Source organism: Musa acuminata, chromosome BXJ1-9, assembly GCF_036884655.1.
Source record: "Musa acuminata AAA Group cultivar baxijiao chromosome BXJ1-9, Cavendish_Baxijiao_AAA, whole genome shotgun sequence".
In the NCBI taxonomy this organism is placed as follows: domain Eukaryota; kingdom Viridiplantae; phylum Streptophyta; class Magnoliopsida; order Zingiberales; family Musaceae; genus Musa; species Musa acuminata.
Window position 1 is genome coordinate 47,201,786 of NC_088335.1, and position 25,480 is coordinate 47,227,265.

Below are 25,480 nucleotides of genomic sequence, written 5' to 3' on the forward strand. Positions count from 1 at the left end.
TTTTCATTTGGTTCTTTTTTTTATTTAATATCCTAAATATTTTTCATCATCGTTATCGTCCATCTTTTAAAATAATGTAATATTTATTTTATTATTTACACTCTAAATATTACTGGTTTTTTTCTTTCCAATAATCTCTTATTTCATCATCGATATCGATATCACTCCCTATTGTTGTCGCTGCTCGATGTAGGAAAAGAAGACAGAGAAGAAAAAAAAGAAGAAAAAAAGAAATAGAAGAAAAAAAGATGATATTTTCATTTATTTATAAAAAATAGAAATATTAAAAAAATAATTAAGATGAAATTGTAAATAATAAAAAGGAAGTTACAAATAGTAATCTCGAATAGAAAAATATAAAATTAAAAGGAAAAATATTTTTGAGAAAAATTATGCATATAACTAAATCAATTAGAAGGTTACAATTTTTTTATCAGAACTAACACCTCATCTAGATTTCATGTTTAGATCCAGGGTCTTATATATATTTTTTAATATAATAAAAAAAATATTTAAAAAAGTTTAAAAATGCCTCGAGAAAAGAAATCTTACTATAAGAATTGTTACTATAATTTATAGTAGCTCGGGAAAAGAGATTTATAATTCATTTAGACATCCTTCGAAGAAAGATTTTAGTTTTGTATAAAGCATTGAATGATGTTGTTTACCGTCGGTATCTTCATTAAGGGCAAATCGAAAAAAATCATGGATTGTTTAACAAACATAATATTAACTTTATAAAAATAAATAAAGATATCATTGAGTCTCAAATCTTGATGATGAAATTAATTAATAAATTTAATAAATTAAAATTATATTAAGTGATGTAGAAATACTTTAACATGGACTATAACTATCAAATAGCAAATATAGAGTCAAACATTGTACCAAAAGATTATTATGCTGAAAATAAAATTTTATACTATGGGTTTAAGCATCATGCCAGAATATCGGATATCAAGACAAAAGATATAATGTCATAGCAAAATTGATATGTTGGAGGATTAAGCAACGTGCTAAAGGTTTGAATGAAGTGTTGAAAGATTGAATGATATACGGATAAGTGGATAACATGACAAAAGTTTTGATAAAGTGACGGAAGAAATAGTTGTTGATTTGAAGCCTTTTTTTAAGATAATTTTGGATTGAAATTAGGCTTTAATTATATTACATTTGTGCTATGTTAGGTTAAAATAAAAAGTGGAGTAAATTTGGATTGAATTTGAGCTAGCCAAACCATTATATAAGTGGTGGTACCATCCAAGAGAGATGGTGGTATTATCTAAAATAATAGTGGTACTATCTAAAACAACAGACGACTCGAGCGACATTATTTTAGTGATGTCGACAATAGTATCACCATTAATACCATTGGTACCTCTGATTTTAGGTAATTTTTCATAATTTATTTCAGGACACTCTGGGCTATGATTATCTGACTTCAAGGATGATTGAGTGGAATAATATTTGAGCTTTGAAGGGTCGAAATTCTTTCTTAGAGCCTTGCTTGAGTTTCGCTTGAATTTCTAATTGAGTTATTAAGTTTAAAAGGTATAAGATTAGGAAGAGTGATAAGTGTAAAGAATTCACTCTTAAGTTTTGAAAAAAAAAAGTTATAAAAAGATTATTAGTTTTTATCCATTAAAAATAAGATAAAAAAGTTGATGACCTTAATAAAATAATAATCAAGAGTAGACGTAGATTAATCACTATATATTAGTTTATCTTTTTTTCTTTACTTGTTTTCCTATTCATCTTTATTTCTTAGTTAAATTAGCTTTGATAAGATTTCAAAGTTTTTTAAAGTTTATAATTACAATAATCCACGTTCCTCTCGGTACCATATGGATCCTAATGGATATAATAGTATCAATAAAATAAGTAATTGACTAGAGGAAAAGTGCAATGCTTACAAGGTTAAATTTGTTGTTGCATAGTTGCCTTGTTCAACATAAACTATGGGGCACCTCTCAAGCTTTCAAAAAAAAGCCAACAATAGAAACATTGATGTTGATGGTAAATGTAGTGTTCAACTTGTAAACGATATTAGAAATCCATGTTGTTGCAAAAGATGATTCAAATAATCTTATCTAATAGAACTGTAAGTTTTGTAAAGATCAAAATTTTAACTTGTGTGGGGTGCCTCCTATGATTGTTATGCATAATATCATGACATAAAGCAATATTAATATACATAAGTCTATTTCTCAAGAAATCAATAATTTTATGTAATAGCTATTATAATTTATTTACAAAATTTTTAGAAATCAAATGATTTATAATTTTGCAAATAAATAGATGCCTAAAATATGCAAAAAAAAAAAGTATAATTTTAGGATGATTTTCTTAAAAAAAAATTGGCTTTTAATTTTTTTCAATTGATTTTTTTTTTTACGTCCTAGATGTCTCTGGCTATCTCCTCTTCGGAGTGAGTATTGTCCATTGGTACCTTCATCTCATATTTATGTTCTTTTCAACACTTAATTCCTTTTGTCCCTTCGTATTCTCACTATTCAACTCAATCACATTCATTTAAAGGAAAAATTATCGACCCTTCCCTTTCTACAAAGGCTCCGTACTTTCCTTTTGGAGCGTGTCAACGAGAATAAAGGTAGAGGAGGGTGATAAAAGGGGTGAGTTGAATAATGACGTGAAGAAAGCCATGCAATTTTATTCGTATGTAAAGTCAAGTCAAGTAGCAAAAAGAGTAACGTGAAGAAAAAGATAAAAAAGAGTATGTGAGGTATGATAAGACGAAGGATGTCGGTGGAGGGAACTATCGATAATATCCATGTCGAGAAAGAGGTGCTAAGGGACATTTAGGATATAAAATAAATTAAATATGAAAAATTAAAAATAGAGATATAATTTAGAAAAAAATTGAAAAAGAGAATTTTTTTTAGGGATATGACCCTTAATTTTATTCACTATTATTATTTCGAATCGGTTAAAATATTGTATTGGTTGAAAGGGTAAGGGGGAAAGGGAAATTAGAAGTGAGTAGGGGACTTCTTATAGGGAATTCAGCCAATCGCTTCGTAGGGCAAACTCGATATTTAGGAGCGAAAAATACTTTCTTCTCTGGATCGCCATTTCACCTTCCCGGACTTCCAATCAAATCCCCAAACCGTGCGTTAGTGCCGCTGTTGGCTTTTACGCCGCCCCGATCCCCGCCGCCCATATCCCAACCCTCACCAGACCTCCGACTTACAGTGGGAAGAGGAGGATCTTATTTGTTCTTCTTCGTCATGGATTTCTCGGAACAAGACGTTGATGTTTTCGGAGAGGATATTGAAGACGAGGAAGAGGAACCGGACGCCGAACACGTGGCTGCCGCAGAGGAGGAAAACGGCAGCGGCGATTCGTCTGCTTCGTCTTCTTCGTCGGCTTCCTCTTCCAGCAGCGCGAGTGACAGCAGCAGCCGAAGCAGTAGCGACGGCGAGGAGGAAGACGGCAACTCCACTGCTCTTGTCAGGTCTGCCGAGACGGGAGGCGAATACGTGGAGGAAGAGGAGGACGAGAGGGATCTATTTGGCCCAGACAATGAAGCGTACATGAAGACGCACGCCCGCAGTCCTTTTCCAGTTCCTGGTATGATCTTCTTAGAGCTTTCTCTTTCTCTTTCTCTTTCTCTCTCTATATGTATACATATGTAGCAGTATGTGTGTTTGTCTATGCGTTTTATTTCCTTACGATCAGACGATTTTTTTTCTTATTTGGCACCTTGGAATTAGGTTCTTTTGCAAGGAACAGGATTATAGTACTTTGGTTCCAAGGGTAGAAATGTAGGTCTTCATATCTTCTAATCCTTCTTATTGATGTCACTGATGTTTGTTCCCAAAGGTGTTCTTTTTCCCTTCTTTTTTCCTTTTTGATGCATGAAATGTGGGTTTTCTCAGTGGTTGGTCGCATGAGTTTGGTTACACGAAGAAAATCTAAAACTGGATTTTACTCATGTCCTAACTCTGCCAATTATTAGTAAACCCTTGGTGGATATGAATTGCTTCTTCTGCACAAGTTGGAGCCTATGTTGAACATCTGAACATTATGCAGCTCAACTGCCTTACAACATAAACGATATTTGCAGAGGTAGCTACTGTCAAGTGTCTATATCATGCGTTAGAAGATTGACATGATGTTGGTCCAGTGGATGAACGTTTAAGTTTAAACTTCCTTCTACTGGGAAAATTGTTCAGGTTATTCCAGTGGTCTATTGTCTCCTGCAGTACAAAGGTGGGTTAATAGTGGGGCAAGTCTCAAATATTGTTGGAGCAACAATTTGGCAAAAAAAAGGTCTCTTATGTTCATAGTCGCGTATATTGTCTCTCTTGCTCTAACATTATTACCATATCCATTTTATTTTGATTAGCTAGTAGACCCTAAGCACCACATTCATACTTTTCAGTTTTCATGGTTATCGTACCTTTTAGAAAGAGGGTTCATCTTCATACTCTCCTTAACATTTATGTTTATCATTGTTGTCGTTCTGTCACGCACTTAGTTGGTTTTGCCTAAGTTGTGCGGCACCCTTGTGTGTTCGTCCGTAAAGGTCAATCTCCTCGAAACCTCCTATGATCCCTTAAGACCTACAAAAGAGAAAACGGGTTAGAGAAAGCGTCTCACTCGGGATCCACAAGCAATCATTTTAGTAAACACTTCATAGCCAATGTAAATTACAGACAAACTTCACAAGCTCTGAACGATTGCACAACAAATGGTCCAAAATGATTCACTACAGATCGAAATCCTCACAAGTGCCCACATGACATAACCTTTGTTTGCAAGTCCAAGGCGACCACCAAAACTAAATAAAATGAGGCTGCTAAGCCTACTACCAGCCCTTTACATGCTGTGTAAAGCATGAACAAAATCGAAAGACACGGATATACATGAGCATTATATCAAACATCCCGTTTACAATTTTGTCCGTGGCAGTCTGTGACTTCATAAAAGGTGACACCTCCAACTTCAATTTCACTTTGGGCATTATTAGTTGCAATGAAATGGTATAATCATTTATCCATTGATATTGAGATTGTGTACTATTTCATTTCGGAAGTCAATAAATGGTTTTGGATTGTCCAAATTATTGAACTCATACTGATTTTTCTTACTCATGAAGTCAACTTGAGTTCGACTCTGAGTCTTCCCTATTCGTCACATGGCACAGTCAAATCCATCTGGTGTAGTCAACACAGCCAAATTTTAAGTCAATTTGTTGATTTTTTAACACTGCACATAAATCACATAATCATCATGATGACCTTATCATTTCACATACTCGTGCACTAAGACAATATCAAACATAATACTTGTAAATATGCTGCAACATACCTAGCATGAGTCTAAATTCGAATGACGACTGAATTTGAATACCATGATTAATCCAATCAGGATAGATCCTGAACATCTGATTATGTAAATTTAAATTGACTTTGGTCACATAATCACATTTGTTAAGACAGATAATGATCTAAATTGCCCCAGTTCATGATCATGTCAGCTTAGTATCCCTTAAATTGATATGTGGCTATTCAACTAGTCATATTTATTCCCAAACCTTCATTAAGCAACGTAGACACCAAGTAACTCTTATTCCATATGTTGTTGCCATGTTAATATATATTTCTTTTGAATAAAAACATTTTAGAGTAAATTATATGGCATTTTGCTGATCCTATTCAACACTATTTTAACTCAAACTTTTGTATGAGTTATTTGATTTATACACTTGGCTTCCTCTTGTATCATTTTACTGAAACTTTGTTTCTTTTTGCTAAACTGTGACAATATAAATTTGACTAAACTAGAATTTTAAGGAGTGGATTGTAACTTGAAAAGGGAATTCAAAACTTGGGAAATTATTATTTTTTGGCTTGTTGAGGATGCAGCACCCAAGGTTTAAGTGAGACAGTTTATTTACTTGAGTAATTTCATCCTTCAGATAATTTCACATTAATATTTTTGTCTTCTAACAAGTGTTGTACTTCTTGTGGTATGTTCGATTAGCCTTTTAACTGAAAATAATTGTCAAATTCTATTTCTACCTCGTCCACAGCACCCAGAAACTTCTCTTACAGTAGTTCTCCTCTAATTTTGGAATTTCCTATGACAGTATTGCCTCCTCTTCAGAATAACCAGAACAGAAGTAACTTCGGACGTGGTCGATGGCAGTCTGGGTATAATAACAGAGGTCCACCTCTTCTTCCACGGCCAGGGCCTTATTCACAGAGGCAGAATTATGGTTTTGGTTCTAAGTTTTCACATGGAAATGGTCGTGAGAGTGAACATTTTGTTTCTGAAATGAAGCTTACAAAGAGTGAAGAAACTTTGTCTAGGAAGATTATTCAATTTCAGGAGGTACTTATTGCTGTTTCTTTGTTTTGCCTATCTTCTTGGTTTTTGCTTATTAGTAAGTTCACTGATACATTCTTTTAATGTGAAATTTGACCAAAAGCCTTCTGAGATTGGGTGTTATAGCCGCGTTGAAGGTGGGGTTGTCTATTTTGATGACCGAAGCTTGGTGAGAACCTTGGCATCACGTTGAATTTCTTTCATTTTTTCCTTGCCTTTCTAATAGTTTCTTTTAGCTAGTATTTGTTGTTGCATCTTATTATGGAATGGTTTTTCAATTAGTCAACATTTTTGTGCAATTAAGTGTATTGGTGTTCGTACATAGACATGTAATGCTGCACAACTATGCTGAAGTTTATTAATATTTTCAAGAAAAAAAGTGTGTTTATTGTTTCTTTTCATCCTTTGTTAACGTGTTCTTATGTTTATTTTTTTTACTTGGCAATAAGATCAGTTGTTATTGGTACTAAGTTAAATGCTTTTTTCTTTTTAAATCATTAGAGACTCTTCAAACGCACCATATGTGAGGATGTTGGAGCAGATCTAAACAAAGGATTTGAGTCCTTTGTTGAAAAAAGAGGTATTGTTAAACGTAAATAGTTATGATTAAATTATCTCTAAAACTAAGTAATGTATGAAGAATTCAATTATCTATATTTGCTTGTATATAGTGCATTAAAAATCATGCGCTGATTATGTTAGCTAGCATGAAGATTCACATTTATAAGCCTATGCTTAAGTTTACTTGTATCATATTTTCCATTTGGCCATACAGTGGGATTTTTTTCAGTAGACTTAAATATGGTGCAATGATATAATCTTACAAGTAAATTTCTATATTTGATATATTCTCTATTAATTAATGTTACCTATTGTATTGCCCCTTCTTTCTTCTTAAAAATTGACCCAATATGATAAATGTGAAATCTAGAGGCTTTTCTTTGTTGTTTTGTCTACCAAAAATATCCTCTTTTTCTCAAATTTTATGTTATTTTTTTAATTGAAAATCTTACTCTTCTGGGTTACTAGTTTAATATTTCTTTTCTATGTTATTCTTTTAATTAACATCTTATTCTTCCAGGTTACTAGTTTGAAAATTCTCTTCTATTTGTCTTAACAAATTATGATAAATTATGATTTGCAAGATCATTGTTCGAACTAGGATTGCGATTCACTAAACAGTAACTTAAAAATAAAAATATAGAATTTTTATGAAAGTTATTAAAATAAGAAAATATCGAAAAGAACATGAGCTTAATATATATATATATATATATATACATACATATATATATATATATACATACATATATATATATATATACATACATATATATATATATATACATACATATATATATATATACATACATATATATACATACATATATATATATACATATATATATTAACAGCGAGAGAATTAGGATAGAAACTAATGATTTATGATAAATTTGTTAATCTCCTGCCAGTGCTAGTAGCATCCATGAGATTATTTAAGAAAGAGAAGAGAGGCAGGATAGGCAAGTCAAAAAAGAATTCTGAGGGAGTCGAGGATACTTTATAAATTCCAATCATATGCTTTAGGGCTTACATGCTTATAGAGTTGTGAAAAAAAAACAGGCTATGACCGTAATATTACAAATGATTAAAGCTCTTGTATTCTATTTAATTGTGAATTAAAATATAGAGACTCTCCAAAATTATTTTAAGAATAATTATGAAAATAGATAGATATTTCTATAACTTTCTAGTTTGTTCTGCAGATGTCTTCCTTCTGTTGGTTTATGGCCTTGATTTTCTTTGGTAAGGTCAGGATTTTATTAAGCTTCCCCTATTTGATATTTGATTTTTGTTGCTAGTGATGGTCAAACTACAACTTTAATCTTGTTATAATTAGTAGTTGTGATGGAATTCTACATGAGTAGTCAATTTAATTTGTTTCGAAGAAAAAAATGCACTCCAAGTTTTTTCAAATCATTGGAGATGGTAGACACAGATGAAGAGGTTGCATGCTAATTCGATACTTGAGGTGACACTGAAGGATCTCAAATAGGCTGAACAAGGCTTGAGAGGGCTGTAACAATCCTAGGGATGAATTTGGCTAGTGAATTGTCTATAGTTAGATCTTGCCATGGCTACTTTGGCTTGGTCCCATGTTGGTTTGTCTTCATTAACATAGGTGATGTTGATGTGGTGGTTGAGCCTGGGTCTAAATGATTTGTCTATTATGAATGATTTGGAATAAAACATTATGATCATGTCATCACCATGATTGAGATTTTGTTGCTTGAACTAGTTGGCTAAATTGTCCCATGCAAAACCTGCAAAATACTTGACCATGATCGTTTAAGGTTGGAATAGGTCCAACAAAGTTCTGGGCTGGTTTAACCCAGGCTGGGGATGATACCAAATGAGAGTAGTAGTGATGGACTAATAGTATGGTCATTATGTTGCTGTACTATAAATTCATTGTGTTTGAATCATGAATCTGTTCTTTTTTCTCTTTTTTTGTAGAAAACAATCATAGATAAACAAACTCCAAGCAAGTAACAGAAGAAAAATAAAAAGATGTTAAAAGGAGATGACTCAAAACCCACTCAATAGCATTTTGCAGCATGTCGAAACCCACTCATATATAGGACAATAGCCTCATTGTGCAAAGAAATCATTTTTCTACTGAATTTTCCATGAACTTCAACACTGCTCTATTGAGAGGGCTAGCTTTTATACATTCTTACAAAAGTCTTGTACTAATAGATGATTAAATGATAAAATTTTCAGCCCGCATTCCTATCTTAGATGATATATAGACCCATATGATTTTAGTTACTAAAAATCAAGTCAAACTCAGAGGTAGGATCTACAACAAGTATACAATAAAAAGTGAGAATATTTTCTGGTGTGTTAACTAAAATTAGGCTGAAAATTCATCCATGAATTTGAATAATGGGATAACTCCTTGATTAAAACTTGAGTTTGTTTAAGCTCATCTAGGGTCTAACTTGAATTTCCCCGAGTCAAATTATTCTACTGCAACACAGTTTTTTGGATACTGTTATTGGCTGGGGTTGCAATCGAGCAGAGTCAAGGGGAACTCAATCCCACTCAAAACTCAAATCTTGCTAAAAACAATGTTCGAGCCTGAACTGACTTATATTAGGGAATGTGGTTTGGTACTTGAATTGAGTTTGAAAATGTACAAGGGAACTTAACTTTGGCTTGTCTCTTGATAGCTTGTTTGTCTTGTCAAGTGAGTCGAGCCGAAGTTCTAGCTTGATCTCACATATGAAATGAACCAACATAAGTGCAAATGTAGGTTGTTTAAAGGCCTAGCAATTATTTGAACAATGGTTAGGAGATGTTTCGCGAAGTTAATCATGAAGTTTATTTCTGATTCTTCTCAATTTTAACAGTACATATGTATAAATCTACAACATTAATTGATTAGAACTATCAAAATTGATGCGACAGTGAGTAAAAATAAAAATGTCTACTCCAATTGTGTGAAATAAATATCATTTTTAAATAATATAATAAATGATATATGTCTAATTACATGCCTTGTGGTTAATTTATAAAATTATTTATGAATTTATATAATAATTTAATAAGCCCTTAAACTTAGCTTATTCACGAGTCCACAAATACTCACATTCATGAGCTTTGTTACCGAGTCAGTTTGAAGCCTAAACAATTCAAGTTTCATGGTTGTGTTCAAGCATTTTGGCTTTAGAATTAGGCTCAAGCTTTGTTCACTTGGCCTTGGTGTATGAGTCTGAACAAATCTTTGACATGTTGACAATTGAGCTCCTCCAGCAAGGCTCATTCGCAACACCACATGGGCTTGTTGCCAGCCCTACACATAGTGTTGTGTAAATGACTGTTGAAACTGAATGACTGAACCAAACTTTGATTTTTTTAATTGATAAAATCCGAGTATTGAATAATGTCTGGTACATTGTGGTTTGGATGAAAATCATCCAAAACTGATCCAAATTAATAAAGTCTGTTTTTTTGTCAATGTTGTATAAAATATATTATGACACTGTATGCATCCTGTACAATATAATATTTTTTTGGTAAACATAATTATATGCAACATAATATCCTTGATATGATAGATAAGTATTAGTAGAAATGTGAACTAAACTTAATATATATTTTAGTCTGGTTAGAAGGACAGTGTGAGGGAAGACTCCTATCAACATTATTCAGCTTCAACCTATCGCAAAAAAGCTAATCATGCTAGTACAGTGTATGTTGCTTGTCAGCATATACAGTACTGTGTTTAACATAAAGATAATGCTTTGTTCTTTTTTGTTTTAAGCTTGACTATGCTGTTTTGGTCTTGTCAGACTTGGGCTCTCAAGGCTTTGGTGATCTTCTTGCTTGCATAAGAAACAAAAACATACCTCTTCAAAATATACATTTTGTTGTAAGTACCATACTTATTTTCCCTTTAGCTCTTTGCATCACAACACACTTCTTGGTTGAATCAAGTTTTTGCATTTGCAACTGTTATATTCATCTCTTTCTTTCTTGTTTGACAGACTTTTCGTAACAATCTCAACAAGGTATGCTCAAGGCCTGTATGAATTTTGAGTTTATGTACCATATGGCTAGATAGCTCTTTTGGGATTTTTTACTTGATTGCAAATTTAGCTTATATACTATAATTTTATCTGCTTCATGAAGTTATGTTACTGTCTTCAAGTTCTTGTGTTTGGATCTAGATTGGGGGAGTAAAAATCTTTTGCTATTGTATTGTCAGATTCTTGCTACAGCATATATAAGAAATGAGCCATGGAAAATGGGTGTGCACAAAAGACGTGGGGTTGTGTATCTTGACGTGCATAAGCTTCCAGAAAGGCCACAAAGCCAACTAGATTCTAGGAGGTAATCCATTCTTGTGCAGTGCCAGGCTTTTTATCCATCTTTATCTTTTGCTAGTGTGGCGTATTCCACATCTTATGCAGGTTTTAATATTTCATTTTTAGTTCAATTTGTTTGATGCTCCTTTAGTTAATTAGAACATAAGTTACTTCAAAGTTCAAACATTATATACTTGATCTGCTTTGTTTTAAAAGGGTATATATTGATCCAGCAAGCTATCTATTTTTACCTTTTGGCCTGTACTCATAAGTCTTCTAGAGATGTTTGGTCTGTCATCTGAACTGCAATTGAAATTCAAAACATTTAACCAATTTGTTGAAATATATGGATAATAAGTTTTTAAGTTATGGTCTGTAATAACTTTTAACTAGTTTATGTATTTATTTATTAATTATTTTAGTTCCACTATTTTAATTTATATGTATTTAAACTTGATGCAACTATATGATATATTTTATTAATCAGTGGATATGAACTAAATGTGAAGTAAAGGTAAACTTACATAAATAAAGGTTTATTGATAACCATATGTAAGTTTTTTTAAAAGAAAAGTATTCATTCATTCAAGAGCCATGGCTATCACTTGCGAGAAAACCCATGTGTTTGTATGATGTTTGTGGATTTGATGAGGATGTTAGGTAATTGAGTGTTGGGGATTCTGACACTCCATGATAGACCACAACCAGGTGGGATTTCAGATAATGTTGAAGTTATTACTTACCCATAGAAGCACTTCCAACATTTAGTGGTGCTTATGTCATCTTTGGCTTCAGTTATGATACTTAGTGCAACATGCTTGTTCATTTGACTTACTGATTTTGTAAATGACCTTGACATAAAAAGCTTGCTACATGTGTGTTCTTTCTTGGCAGATGCTATTGGGGCTATGCATTTGAGAACCTTGCCACCGAAAATTCCACCGAAACAGATATAGATGGTAAAGGTATTGATGCAAATGTAGAGTTCTGCTCCGTGATAAAGACTAAATTGGGTGCACATAGAATAATTATGGGTGCTGAGATGGACTGCTGTGATTCTACTGATGATGGAAGAAGGTTCTATGTGGAATTGAAGACAAGCCGCGAGGTTCTTTCTTACAGCATTATCTTTTTTGCATTTCAGCTATATCTGTTAATTGTAATTTTATTTTGTTTACTTATTTACTTGTCATCCTTCCTTTGACCATTATCAATTACAGTTGGATTATCGTACAGAGGAGAGATATGAGAGAGAGAAGTTGCTGAAGTTTTGGGTAAATTTTCTATCCTTTTTTATGACTTACAACTTGTCATCCTGGTTAGAAGTTGCTTAAAAGTAAACAATTGATGACTTACAGCTTGCTGAGCCATGGTTGCTAAATTTATTAATTGTCTAAATAAGAACTTGGCAAATATGGAACATTGATATACAACATATTAGGTAGAAATTCTTGGTATTTACATGTATTCCTTGGCACCAAGATATGTCTTTCTTCAACTCATCATATGTGGCTTAATAGACCTAGTTAACTAGGTTGCCCATATGACATATGGGAGGTGGTGCACACATCTTCATGCAGTTATATCAAATATAAATTTCAGAGGGCATGGAGTTTTCATTTAATGTTTGTTGTTGCAGATACAGTCATTCCTTGCTGGTGTCCCATATATTGTTATTGGATTCAGGTATGTGGTCTTTTACATGTTTATTGGTCTTTCCAGAGTATCAATTTTTTTTCTGTATTCAGCTATTAAATTCTGTCAGAAAATTTTCACACTAACCCCAGAACCATAGCATAATAACTTTTTGTGTGATATAAGATTTCAGTCTTACCCAGCTAGTGAATTTTTTGGGAGTGAGTTTAAAAAATTTAAATAAATAGTGATAAAGATCTTTTTAAGCATAATATAGGCAATCATAACTTTTTGCTGCTATTATGTACAAAAAACCCAATTACGGGTACCAGACCCATGGTGGTCCATGGATGGTTAAGTGGATGGGTGAGTTTAAGTTGCATTGAACTGCACTAAGTCAGTTCATTGTGCTTGGATGTGCAAGTGAGGTGTTGGGTTCACAGGTTCAGTGGGGTGGGGTGGTTAGGCTTTTGCGCACAGGCATGACCCACGTTGATATTTATGTCTTGTCTTTTGCAATTGATACTTCAACTAGCGCTATTCTGTCTAAATAGACAGTAGGCAGTTGGCTTAGGCTTTAGGCCAGGCCATCAAACAAATTAAAACATAGAAGCTCGTTGCCTAACCATACCATGGAGTGCAAATTGGCCAGACCATTTGGGGCAAATGTGAAAAATTCCCGTAAAGGGAACATTGTAAATCTGACTTTACCTTGGAGGACTATGCATGACAAATGCCATTGTGGGCACATGATCTTTGGTTTCTTCTTTGTAGAAGAAACATGTCAAATATTGACCCTTCTATCATTCTTCATTGTAATATACATCTGCAATGGTTTTGTCATCAGTACACCTTTATCAACATGGAACACATGATGAAAATCTTAAGAAAGATTCAGTAAGTCTTTACAATTTACTCCTTCAACCATTGTATATGGCCATGAACTAAGAAAGCTATCATTGGCTTGGCTAGGATAGAACGACTCGTTCATTGTTTAGGAGAATACAGTGGCTCAAGAAATGTGGCTGTTCTGACCATATTTTTATATTACCAAGATCTACGTATACTTTAGATGTTACATTCTTTTTATTCTTCATTAAAGGACGAACAAAAACTAACATCTTAGGGTTGTTGCATTATATGTCTTAGCAATGTAGTAGCATAAGTTTGTAGTTTGACAAAACTAGCATTACTATTTGTTTGTTTATGGTGATAATAGAAACTAAAGACTTTAGACTAACTAGGATTATGCATATATACATGTCATTTTAGCATTCCCTAGAGAACAACTTAAGATGCAGTAAAGATGGGTGGACAAGTAAATTTTCTAACTAAATGTACTTGTGAATCTTTTAACTGTTGTATTGACAACCATTTTTTTATTTTGTTGTCCATGCTCTCTCTCTCTTTTTCATGTATTAGTAGTGATTCCCTCACGTGCTCTTTCTCTCTCTATCCTCCTCCATCATGGCCTCTTTCTCATCTGTACTGCCGTTGCTATTGTCTAGTCTTTGACAAACTGCTGCTTTCTCCTCCGACCAGTATATCTCCTCCACCTCTACCTCCATTTTTGCCTTCTGTTCCACCTCATCTTTAGTCCCTTTCTTCACCTTCTTCACCTCCTCCTTTGCCTCCTCTTCTGCCCCTTTGCCTTTTCTTACACCTTTGCTTCCTCTTCCTCCACCTCCTCCCTTCTCTCTCTCTTCCCCTCTACATTAACCGTACCAGTCACTGCCATCTGTTATTGGCATCCAATTGATTTGATTGGGATCATTATGACGTTTAAACAAAGCTCTATAACCCTGTACCAACAAATGCTTTCTTTGGCACAACATTATACTGAAAGCATCAGTAAAAGGAATGATTTTATGCATATTGTCCTGTACTGCTTCTTTCATAATCAAAAGAACAGGAACTTTTCATTTTATTGAAAATTTATTCAAAGCAATTTTCAGCTGATTAGTGTTCTAAGACCTGGTAATTGCCATAGGGATGATGCAGGCATACTAGTCCGAACTGAGAGGCTAAGAACCAAGGATATTACTCAAAGGGTGAAGATGAAAAACTATTGGCAGGTTAATTCAGAAGTTTTTTTGTTGTTTTTTATCCTTGTCTTTACCCTCATTGTTACTGGTTCTTCTTGTTTTTGCCTGCCAATCTTACCTTTTCTGTTTCAATAGCTTGGTGGTTTTGGCCATAGCTTGTTGGTTTCGGTCAATATTGGTTAAAGAATTTTCTATTTGTTGCCTTGTTTGAACATCTTTTGAGTTTATTTTCCAATACATGAGAGATTGAGCAGCTGTCAAGTCTTGGTGCAAGATTAATGTCTGAATTGTATCTTCTTTATAAGCATTTTAAACTAGATGAGCAATTACCATATTCAACATAAAGTTATGCTTGTTATTATTCACATATGATTTTGTGTAAATGCTTATATTATTGATATCTTATGTTATTGTTCTGAAAATAAGCATGAAATAGGCGATATGCCAAACTAAGAATCACACCTGACTCCATAGGGAGGTGGAAAATAAGTTCTGGATTCTAAGAGTAATCGGTTGTCTTTGTAATAGGAAAATGAGGTCTCATTCCATTCTCTCTTCACTTTCCATGTTGCCTGACTTACCCAAGCGTCGCCGAAATTTTTGGGTTTTTTAACTAGTGACTTGGTTGAATTATCAGCTGGACTGTTAGAAGACTGAAGTAGCATCCTTTGTTGAGGTTTTTTGGAACTAATGATGTGTTTTTCTACTTTTTGTTGGTTGTGCAGGGGGGGGTATGCCTTGCTTTTGCCGATGAAGTTCTATGTTGGCTCTATGGAACCGTCAAAGAAAGTCAGTGTTTTATCTAATAAATTGAATTAGTCCATTTTTTATGTTCAAAATCTGTGTTTTCTTCTCACTTCATGAGGCATAACTGAACATTAATCAACTTTTGCATCCAGATGAAGACTATGTGTTGCAGTTTGTGCCACCTTTCCATCGCTTGGAACTTCTTCGAGCGGAGTCTTGCCCTGACATCATCGCTGAACATGCTGAGCAACTCTGAGTAGCGTCGAACAAATTTTTTCATCGTACCATTAGCACCAACTGAATTACGAAGTAGCATAACATTCACCATGAAGTGGATGAAGGACCTTAGATGTTTTGAACTACTTGATTAAATGTAATCGGGTGGCTCAACTGTGGAGGTCTTATTGACCATCAAGTCTGATGTCGTCGCTGAACATGCTGAGCAAATCTGAGTAGTACTCATGGAACAAATTTTCCATCATACCATTTCCACCAGTTGGATCACGAAGTAGCATAACACATGCCATGAAGTGGATGAAAGACCTTAGATGTTTCAAACTAGATTGAATATAATCGGGTGGTCCGGCTGTTTTAGATGCTTAAGTTGGCTTAAAAATTCTACTTGATTGAATTATTATCATGTACGTTGGAAGTGCATGATCAGATTTATAGTTCTTCAGGTAGAAAGGCTCATCAAAGTTATTGACCCTACAGCAGAGAGAAGATTTGGAATTCCCTCAAGTTTTGTTAGTTTTTGACCCTTTGGCAGTTGAGAGTTTCTTAGTTTTCATTCCTCAGAGCGAAAATAGATGTGTTCGAAACATAGCTATCAGCTAGCATACTAGAGAGTAAAGCTTATTACACATCATGCGATTTCTATATGTTCAGGTCAAGCTCTTCTTGTATGGTAAAGCTACTCCGTCGGCAGCTTCTCTTGGCTCTGCAAAGATCGTCGTGCACATCGTTCTGCATTCTCTTCGTCGTCTTCTGACTGAACTCATCGGATTCCTGGCTCCGATGGAGTGCAGACGAGTTGTCGTCTTGCTTTAACGAGTTCCCTTCTTTCGTCTCCATCACATCGCCACAAGTTAAGCAACTCTCCGCGGAGCTATCACCAGGGGAGATGGAGGAGCTCAGGCATTCCGTGTCCATAGCCGAGACTAACTCCGAGAGCTCGGTCCTGACAGCTTCGATTCCGATGGCACTCGAGCTGTATCCAGCAAGTGCTTCCTGGGCTTTCTTCAACACCGACTGCAAGTACTTCCCCTGGGCTTCGATCCGGAGCTGCAAGTGTCTCTGCACCTAAAGGAGAGAGAGAGAGAGAGAGAGGAGGAGATGCATCGATTAGACCCCAATTTAGCTGGAACCCATGGCTACGGGTATCGGCCAGAGCACTTGCCTCGATCTGTTCCTGCAGCTTTCTCTGGACCTCCATCTGCATCTTTAACGTGGTTCTGTAGCCAACACAGAGAACATTTTGGTGAGCAGAGTCAACGCTGCAAGCTGATGAATCAAGATAAGGACAAGTTGGTGATCCCCGCGTACTCGCACTGCGGTGGTGCTTCGTTCGCCTCGTCCTGGGTGGTTGCGTCCTCCGAAGTCCACTGGTGCGTGACCTTGGCATCTGCTACAAACCTTCACCGTAATCCATGCCCATGTCTAAGAAATCAAAAGACCCATGTAGAGTAGCAAGATACCCAACCTCGTCGCCTGTTACCGCGGAGAATGCTCGATTCTCGATTCTTCGCTAGTCTATATTTCTGCAACAAGAGATACGGTGAAGCTGCTTTGTTTCATAACATAGATCGAGATAAGGATGCATAGAATCACGTCAAGACCTGCAGATGGCTCTTCAGGTGGTGCAGAGTAAGTCCGGGAACTCCCATTACACGCATCACGTACTTGGGTGTAGCTTCTGCGATCGCAGAAAGAAGAGAGTCGCATGAGATGGCACGACGATCGAGTGGGCAAGAGGATTCGAGCTTACTATCGACTCCGCCGAGCTGAGAGACGGCGTCGACGAAGAGTTGATGAAGCTGAGAAGTCCATTTCAGTCGCGGCTTGGAATCCATGGGGGACGATGGCAAGAGGGATGATGATTGAATCGGAGGGGAACTGGAACTGCATCTGGGAAATCACCGGGTTGGTGCCCGTCTTGGGCATCTAATTATCATCGTCAAAGATGCCATCTCGATTTGGGTGGGCTTTCACTTTGTCTTCGAATGTGGATGCACATTGGGGTCAGGTGCGAAGAATATGTGCGTGAGCTGTGGCTCATCTTTGCTTTTGATCTCCATGCCATGACATCTATCGTTTCTTCTTTCTCCTTTTGAAACCTTCTTTGACTGTAAAGGCAAAGGAATCGTAACGCAGTGAACAGAAAAAGAAGAAGGTAAGAGAGAGAGAGAGAGAGAGAGAGAGAGAGAGAGAGGATAGGAAAAAAAAAGGTGGTAAAACAGCTCGATTTTGTGTCTCAAAAGGATAGAAAATAAAGAGAAGGGACGTTTTTTCTTGATGTTATTCCACATCTATTTCCACTTTGCTGGATTCTCTCCATGAGAGAGAGGCCCACCCATGGAGAGAGCAATGAGTGAGCCACTTTTCTCGCACAGCATATTTCTTTGCCTCCCCTTTGTCGTATGTGATAGACAACTATAACATAAAGCAAGAAAGAGGATTGTTATTATTATTATTATTATTATATATATATATAAGATGAAACCACAATATTAAGCAGTCCAACCTAACATCAAAAACAAAGTGGGAAAGAAGGCATCCTTATAGGAATCTGTCCTTTTAAGCTACAGCTGTTTGGAAAAGCAAGTTAGCATATTATGTAGCCCACAACACCTCCGAACGATGACTATGGATGCTTTTCTTGATACAATTTCAGGAATTATTTATTATGTGGATAGCAATTTTTTTTTTTTGACATAAAAGAGGATAATCCTCCACTAAAGTGAAATGCAAATGTTTAATCTCTAGCTCTCATGCTTAGATTTTATTAGTATCGTAATTCTTATATTTAAAAAATTTACATTGTAATATCTATGATTCTAAAAATAAAATAAATAATTTTATTTATCCTAATATTATCAAGTGTATTAAAAAAAAATATAATATATGATACGATATGTCGGATTGACGTAAAAGTGATAGACAAAAAGATAATTTCAATATACCTTCTGTTTCAACGACTTTATAGGTAAAAAGATAATTTTAATATTTCATGGAATAGATGTTAAAATTTTCTTTTTGTTCATTACTTTTTTATCGACATAGCACGTGGTGTCACATGTTATGTTTTTCATTAGTCCAACAAGAGAAATGAGATTATTTATTTCACTTTCAGAATTATAGAGATTCGAACGTAAATATTTTAAACACAAAGATCGTAATACTAATAGAGTCTAAGTATAAGAGGTAATACGTAATTAGTTTTTCAATCACTCTTCCAATTTTTCTTTTCAGATGAAGCTTCTAGAATTAAATTTTATTTTCTTTTTAGACGAAACTTTTGGAATAAATATACAGTAAAATGAGGGTAACAAGTCAATTAATTGACTTACTAATTTTTCTTTCGGGAAAGAGAGATGCTTTTCGAACTCGAGTTTTTGATTGGTTGTGATGCGAACTGAATCGGATGTAATCGTCTTATTTATCTTCTTTATTTTTTTTGTCAAAAACACAACAAAAACTGTTCTAAGTAGAATTAATTATGCATGGATCATAAGTAAGCACTCCCACGAATTGGCCACAGATGCTGAGACACGTCCATTCTCACTTGTCGGCCTTATCATTGGACGTTGTTTGTGAATCATCACAAAAACGTGTATGCGAGGAGGAATGAAAGAGGAGGAAGCAAAGAGGCGTGAAAGAGGAGGAAGCATAGAGGAGTCCTTTTGCTCCTACTAATTAATTGCTCTACTTGCAAGTGCTCGGTGGCTTTCATATATTCCAGTAGAAGCAAAGCAGAATCTTGGCTGATGTTGTGGGTCCCGAGGCGGGTTTGCGGTAGGTGAGTCCATCATAAGGTGATGCCCACCTAAAAAAGGTCCTCAAGGTTGCTTAACACCACCGAGTCGGTAGCCACATATGCCGCCAAGGAATCATCACGAAGAAGATTAGTAAAGATAACCCTTCAAAGTACTTATTTCTATGGTCAATATTTAGTAAGTGAGTGATCCAATGGACTTAAAGACCATTCTTTTAACGTCAATTTGATAAGTGATCTGTTATTAATGCGATCCCATAGATTTGTAAGAAATTATCCGTTTTGGACGTGAGTTAAGCATGATCTGATGGACTTATGAGTCCTTAATTATTTATTTTTTTTAATTAATATGAGACTAAATATCTTTATTAATCTATTATTTATTTTATCCCTTCAAATATTTTTAATTTGATATAATATTTATCTACTTAATATATAATATTATATGAATTAGTCAATATGATATTATTGTATAGATCTATAATATTTTGGTAGATGTGTTAAAACATTAAAAGTTTATATTTTAAAAAACAATGTGGTGTCTTAATAGAGATGTTATTTGATGGCTTACTATTTATTTATTTTTTATGTTAAATGTGCAAGAGCAAACACGGTAAAATCTTCTTTTTTTTTCTCTCTCTCTTAGGAGGCATTTTTTTTAATTTTTGAAAAGTGTCTTCTATTTATTATAATATTTTTAAATACTCCTAACAAGACAATTGGTGTAATATTGGTATATACCGTATGGATTAACCAGTATGGTTAACCAATCCAATTTTTTAGTTATAATATTTTTATAGAGGTCCATAGTATTTTTAATAGATGTCTTAAATATATTACAAGTTTATTCAAAAAACACTATAATATATTAATAGATATGTTAAAAACATAATAAATATTCATATTTGGTTGTTCTTATTCTTAAACTGATAAGAATATCTATTTAAAATTTAATTTTGTATGTGAGTTGATTTGTATTGGGTTTTGTGTTCATTTATCTCAGTTATAATTATTTAGTAAACTTGTAGTATTTTGATAGAGGTGTTAAAATCTATATATTATTGGTTTGATGCTATTGACTGTAGAGTCGATACAACTTGATTTAATCCCGAAGGCGTAAGCTATCTAGGGGGCCCATGAGGGGTCATGAGAGGAGGTTAGAGAGGGAGGAAAATCCGGTTGGTACGATCTCGAGGTGCTGCTTGTTTGTCAAAGATGAATTTTGTGTCATCCCAAGGTATCTCTTAGTCTTGTTAAGATCTTTGTATAAACGGTCAACATCAGGGGATGTTCTCGACTTAACCCATTCAATGATAAAGTTAGTTGGGAGGTGAAAAATGGTAGAGATGCTCTCTCCCTTTAGGGTTTAGGGACTGACTTTTATACCTAAGTGGTCAATGAAGCGAGGTTGACGATTGGTGGGCACACATCTCAATGGGTGGCGTCAGTGAAGGTTGGCCGTGGGAGTGTTGTTTATTAGGGCTAGTGCCTGCCTAGGATAAGTAAGGGATGATCCCCTATGCCAGGTATCTTGCAAGAGGGGAAAAGAAAACTTGGTTACTTTGCTTGGGATTAATGCCCTATGCAACTAGGCATACGAACCTTATCGAAATTAGGGTGTCAGGTCACTTGCGATAGGTGACTCGGAAAGAGAAGGATAGGTCTCACTACCAAGAATTAATATGTCCTACGGTTGGCTCGTGTAGTCCTCTTGTAGATCAAAGTGAGCAAGAGCTAGAGGATCGTGCTCTTATCGATGACTACTGGGGAGGGGCATGGGTTCTTCCGCCCATGCCATAGCCCAGGTGATAGTCCTCGATTGGATGAATCAACAATGTAATACTTACATCGTTACTTTCCCTATCACTATGAATATAGTGGATTGAATCGATTCATCATATAAATCGGTTCATAAAATATAATCTAAGTATTATATTATGAGGGGAAATTTCAAAGATTATAGCAAATAAAAGATGCCCTCCTCTCAAGAAAAGTTCAAAAAAAAAAAAAAGAAATTTACCGAATATGTAAATTTTTGTTAACATATTTCTTGAGCTTTTGGAGAATTACCGCACCATATAATATCTGCCACTTAATTGCTCATATCTACAATCTATCTTACTATAAAGACTGAAATTTACATGCATCATTTATGGCTCCCACTAATTTACAATGTGTTACGAGTGTGGAAATAATAAACCACCGACATTAGGAGGAGTCCGAACAATTCCTTGCTTGAACTCTATGCTACTAAGCTTCTCGTGACACCACCTGAGTTGTGCAGATGTGACCACTGACATCTTTAGCACCCTTATCACCAGATTGATATCGACCAAGCAAATCAAATTCTCGACTTGGATTTCTTCACGAGGTGGTGTAGTCTTCGTGCTGCGGCTTTTCTTCACCAACGCCTTCATCTTCACGTTCTTCTGAAATAAATAGCAAAAATAAATTATCATTGTTTTGAATGACTGTTTGATAACGAGTAACATCGTATCCAATCATATCCATAGTATATCCTTTTAATTAAGATAATATATATTGATCTCTCTTTTAACTCATGTATTGACGAGAGCATATGTCTCAAACTTATAATTACTTTGAATAGGAATCCCCAATCGTTACAAATAGTACAAACAAGAATACTCGAATATTTGATATCCAATAAGCTTTTATTAGCATGATGACTAGATAGTGTTCAAGGTGTTGTTATATGTATGAGGCAACATAATTGTCCTCATAGCTAACTTGAAGCTTATCATTGAATCTTAGCCTGATAGAAAAACTTATTAAAGTGTCTTCTACAAGGTTAAGACATATTGAGAATGTGAGATGATGACTGAGTAGCCTTTGGGCAGATGATTTATGTGTGTGTGTGTGGGGAAATGATGCTGATAAAGATAGAAGTATTAACAGAGTTCTTCTGACCTTGTGAGCTTCCTTGGATAAAGAGGTAAAGAGTTGCAAGTCCTTTGGGTCTTCCACTTGGCAATCACTCAACTTGAGCTTCTTCAAGATTCCCCGACACCTTTTATTGTCACTTCTGAGGAAAAGCCAAAAGGAACTCATGGCTTTCTCAATGGCCTCCGAGACTTGGCTTCCCTCCATTGTTTCTCCTTTCGTACCTTCTCCCACATCCTCTACATAACCTTTCAGAATCACACAAATACTTCTCTTAAGTCCCTCTTGACATAAATAAAACATGACCATTTCTATATGATCATGACATCAAATTTACTTACTGCTGATGAAGCAGAAAGCAATAGAAAATCTATCTATAGCAGATGGGGTCAAAGAAACGAATGAATGAATGAATGAACTGAGTACATTCCTAGCTGAATACTACCTGAAACATCCGGAATTTGGAGAAGCTGTGCATTACAAAATTTAGTTTGAGCATAATTCCAAAACCTTTTGCCTTCAGAGTTCTCGGTCTCGATGAACCTCTCCAGCAGTATCTGAAACTGCTGAAACCTCTCTGCTACTTCGCCATGGAAACATCCCCTGTGCGCATCAGAAATCAGCTTCACTTTTCTATGCTGATGACAGAGGGCTTCCCAACTCAGGCACGATTGACCCACATACACCAACTCGAAATCGCTTTCTATGCTTTTGGCAAGCTTTTTATGAGCAACTACAGGGAAGGAAAAGTTAAGAGGATCGATTCTGTCATGGAAACTTGTAGCCCCCAGTTTCTTGCCCAAAACAAAACCTGCACAAGGATGTTTGTTGCCATATAAGAACCAACACAGAACACTGATTTCATCTCCCATAAAAATCCTGGAGATGTATGGGAAGATCATCATTTATGCTGGTGAAGACAATTAATCATCTTCTACTACTTATGAGTCAAAGAATACATACTTACTGCAATTCTTCTTTCGTCATTGAGTTGATCAAACCACCTCATCCTTCCTCTGTAGTTTTCGTAGAACAAATCGATTTCAACCCATTTGCTTTCTGTTCTGAATACCGAGACATGTTGAGAATAGTCATCGATATCTGGATCATCCTCTGTTTGCACCATCAACCCTCCATGATCATCCATTCGATCTGCATCCCCATACTCGTAGATATCTAACGAGAGTCTTGGATCATATAAATCGTATGCCACGCTACTTGCGGTTGATTCCTCTTCCTCTTCATCGGCAAGTTCATACGCTCTCTCTTGTAAACCTGGAAATAGATGGTGACTTGCTGATGCGAAGTTGAGTTCCCCAAGTATACTCGAGTGTTCCACATGAAGACTCGATTCCTCATGCTCTTCGTCTTCATCCTCACCTCCTTCCGAGTACAATCCCAGGCTGCAGACTTGTAGATGACCACCGCAGTCATCGTGTGTCACAATGCACTGAAACTTATCAGGATTTGCAGGAGTCTGAGAAGCATTGGTCGTGAAAGATGAGATCTCATCAACCTCGGAAACGTAGAACAGGAAACATCTCACGAATAGGAACACTGTCACGATGACACTGCGGGCGATACGGAAGGCGCAAAAGATTGGATTCGACAAGCTTGTGATCAGCAGCTGCGCAAACACGTAGAGCTGGAAAAGCACAACAAAGACTGGGTGGACAAAGAAGCTCAATCGGCGCCACCTATCGAATCCTTCACCGAGGAGCACATGATCTACAATGAGCCAACACCATGAGAGGCAAGCCATTTCAGGGAAGAAGACAGCGAGTTATCTCAATCTACCATTAGATAGATACCCAATGCAAAGCTTTGGTGTGCAAGGCACTGCCACCACCACCAACTATAAGATTTAGTTGGGTAAGTGGTCATCATAATCGACAGCAATGGGTATGACTTACTAAAATATCATGTCGCAGAGCACAAAATTCTATCCATGTCAAGAGTTTAAATTCACTGACACTTGTTTGTGACAACAATATCTCAGTAGCTGAAATATGATGATGATAATAATAATAATAATAATAATTAGAGGGTCAATGGCCCTTTAATTTCCTGCGGATGTGAACCAGTGGGACATCACTGTGAATCTTCGTTTGTCCACATCCAATGTTGTGTTATTCAAACAAGTTGTTACTTGGATTATGCGTCTTGTGGGTGATGAGGGGAGGAAGATGAAGTCATGCAAGAATCCATCTTGTCCAGATAATGCCTGTGGAAGTCAATGCATTGGTCAAGTTCAATGTATTAATAAACATTTGGCATGGAAAATATACTACATTATCCAGAAGCTTTCTGACGTGGTGCCACCTCCATGCTGTTGGGCGGTGCCAATTCTTCCTTTAATTCGTTGTTGAAATGAAGGAGAACTTGCCTCATGCTGAAAAAGAATACAGGAGGAGAAGCGTATCATTCACAGCTACAGCTTCAGCTACAGCTACATCAACAACAATGATGTGATCTTGGAAACGGCCAAACATAAAATAATGTATTTTGATTGTCAATATTTGTGTTATTATTTTTGTTGAGATATCCGATTAATATATTGTTGTTATAAGTTAGATGTCTTAGGTTTGAATTTACGTGTGAGCGTCATGTACATCATTTGATGTAATAATTTTTATAAAAATATTTATGTTATGCTTTGAAAAAAGAAAACCGACTAAAAAATATAGATAGTCATTTTAGTGCTGCTAGCAGGTAGAAATAAGGGAAAAAAAAAAAGATTTTCTTCGACGATGTATGAATATCTAAATTTCGCTCCTTAAATTATTTTCAAACCATTATTGATACTAAGTAGTAATTATAAATTTATGTCTGATTTATGATAATATGCCTCGATCAAACATATTAGGTCAATTCCTCAAAAGATTCTTCTACGACGGACTATGATACCTGAGATTTATTGAAATAATAAG

General features: G+C 35.4%; 3 protein-coding genes across 4 annotated transcripts; 1 reads left to right on the forward strand and 2 right to left on the reverse strand.

Moving 5' to 3' along the window:
* The first annotated feature begins 3,024 nt into the window (after nucleotides 1-3,024).
* Nucleotides 3,025-16,136, forward strand: LOC135593885 (NAD-capped RNA hydrolase DXO1-like). Its single transcript, XM_065084203.1, has 13 exons — nucleotides 3,025-3,591; nucleotides 6,116-6,360; nucleotides 6,458-6,523; nucleotides 6,856-6,934; nucleotides 10,713-10,792; nucleotides 10,908-10,931; nucleotides 11,129-11,253; nucleotides 12,123-12,336; nucleotides 12,449-12,502; nucleotides 12,868-12,914; nucleotides 14,854-14,938; nucleotides 15,634-15,697; nucleotides 15,808-16,136. The coding sequence occupies exons 1-13, from the start codon at nucleotides 3,249-3,251 to the stop codon at nucleotides 15,909-15,911; spliced, it is 1,530 nt and encodes a 509-aa protein (XP_064940275.1). The 5' UTR covers nucleotides 3,025-3,248; the 3' UTR covers nucleotides 15,912-16,136.
* Nucleotides 16,137-16,424: 288 nt separating this feature from the next.
* On the reverse strand, nucleotides 16,425-17,973 carry LOC135593886 (myb family transcription factor PHL8-like). The gene is made up of 6 exons (XM_065084204.1): nucleotides 17,643-17,973; nucleotides 17,494-17,570; nucleotides 17,358-17,415; nucleotides 17,201-17,279; nucleotides 17,055-17,109; nucleotides 16,425-16,957 (listed from the first exon to the last, which is right to left on the reverse strand). Exons 1-6 carry the CDS (start codon nucleotides 17,725-17,727, stop codon nucleotides 16,532-16,534), a joined length of 780 nt encoding a protein of 259 aa, XP_064940276.1. The 5' UTR covers nucleotides 17,728-17,973; the 3' UTR covers nucleotides 16,425-16,531.
* A 3,779-nt stretch (nucleotides 17,974-21,752) lies between these two features.
* On the reverse strand, nucleotides 21,753-24,472 carry LOC135594418 (uncharacterized). Of its 2 annotated transcripts, none has more exons than XM_065084795.1 (4): nucleotides 23,514-24,472; nucleotides 22,996-23,361; nucleotides 22,578-22,798; nucleotides 21,753-22,075 (listed from the first exon to the last, which is right to left on the reverse strand). In XM_065084795.1, exons 1-4 carry the CDS (start codon nucleotides 24,310-24,312, stop codon nucleotides 21,827-21,829), a joined length of 1,635 nt encoding a protein of 544 aa, XP_064940867.1. In that variant the 5' UTR covers nucleotides 24,313-24,472; the 3' UTR covers nucleotides 21,753-21,826. The 2 variants fall into 2 exon arrangements, with proteins under 2 accessions (XP_064940867.1, XP_064940866.1); XM_065084794.1 differs by having other exon boundaries at nucleotides 21,753-22,078; nucleotides 23,514-24,470.
* Nucleotides 24,473-25,480: the final 1,008 nt, after the last annotated feature.

Bases quoted from the DNA above. Each gene is read 5' to 3' on its own strand.
- LOC135594418 (XM_065084794.1), bottom strand. From the start codon at position 24,312: ATGGCTTGCCTCTCATGGTGTTGGCTCATTGTAGATCATGTGCTCCTC. The intron at 23,362-23,513 runs GTATGTATTCTT...ATCCTTGTGCAG, and splicing joins CGAAAGAAGAATTGCAGTAA to GTTTTGTTTTGGGCAAGAAA. The intron at 22,079-22,577 runs GTCAGAAGAACT...TATTTATTTCAG, and splicing joins TATCCAAGGAAGCTCACAAG to AAGAACGTGAAGATGAAGGC.
- LOC135593886 (XM_065084204.1), bottom strand. From the start codon at position 17,727: ATGGATTCCAAGCCGCGACTGAAATGGACTTCTCAGCTTCATCAACTC. The intron at 17,416-17,493 runs GTCTTGACGTGA...CTCTTGTTGCAG, and splicing joins ACCTGAAGAGCCATCTGCAG to AAATATAGACTAGCGAAGAA. The intron at 16,958-17,054 runs GCAAGTGCTCTG...TCTCTCCTTTAG, and splicing joins AGCTGCAGGAACAGATCGAG to GTGCAGAGACACTTGCAGCT.
- LOC135593885 (XM_065084203.1), top strand. From the start codon at position 3,249: ATGGATTTCTCGGAACAAGACGTTGATGTTTTCGGAGAGGATATTGAA. The intron at 6,524-6,855 runs GTGAGAACCTTG...TTAAATCATTAG, and splicing joins ATTTTGATGACCGAAGCTTG to AGACTCTTCAAACGCACCAT. The intron at 14,939-15,633 runs GTTAATTCAGAA...TTGGTTGTGCAG, and splicing joins AGATGAAAAACTATTGGCAG to GGGGGGGTATGCCTTGCTTT.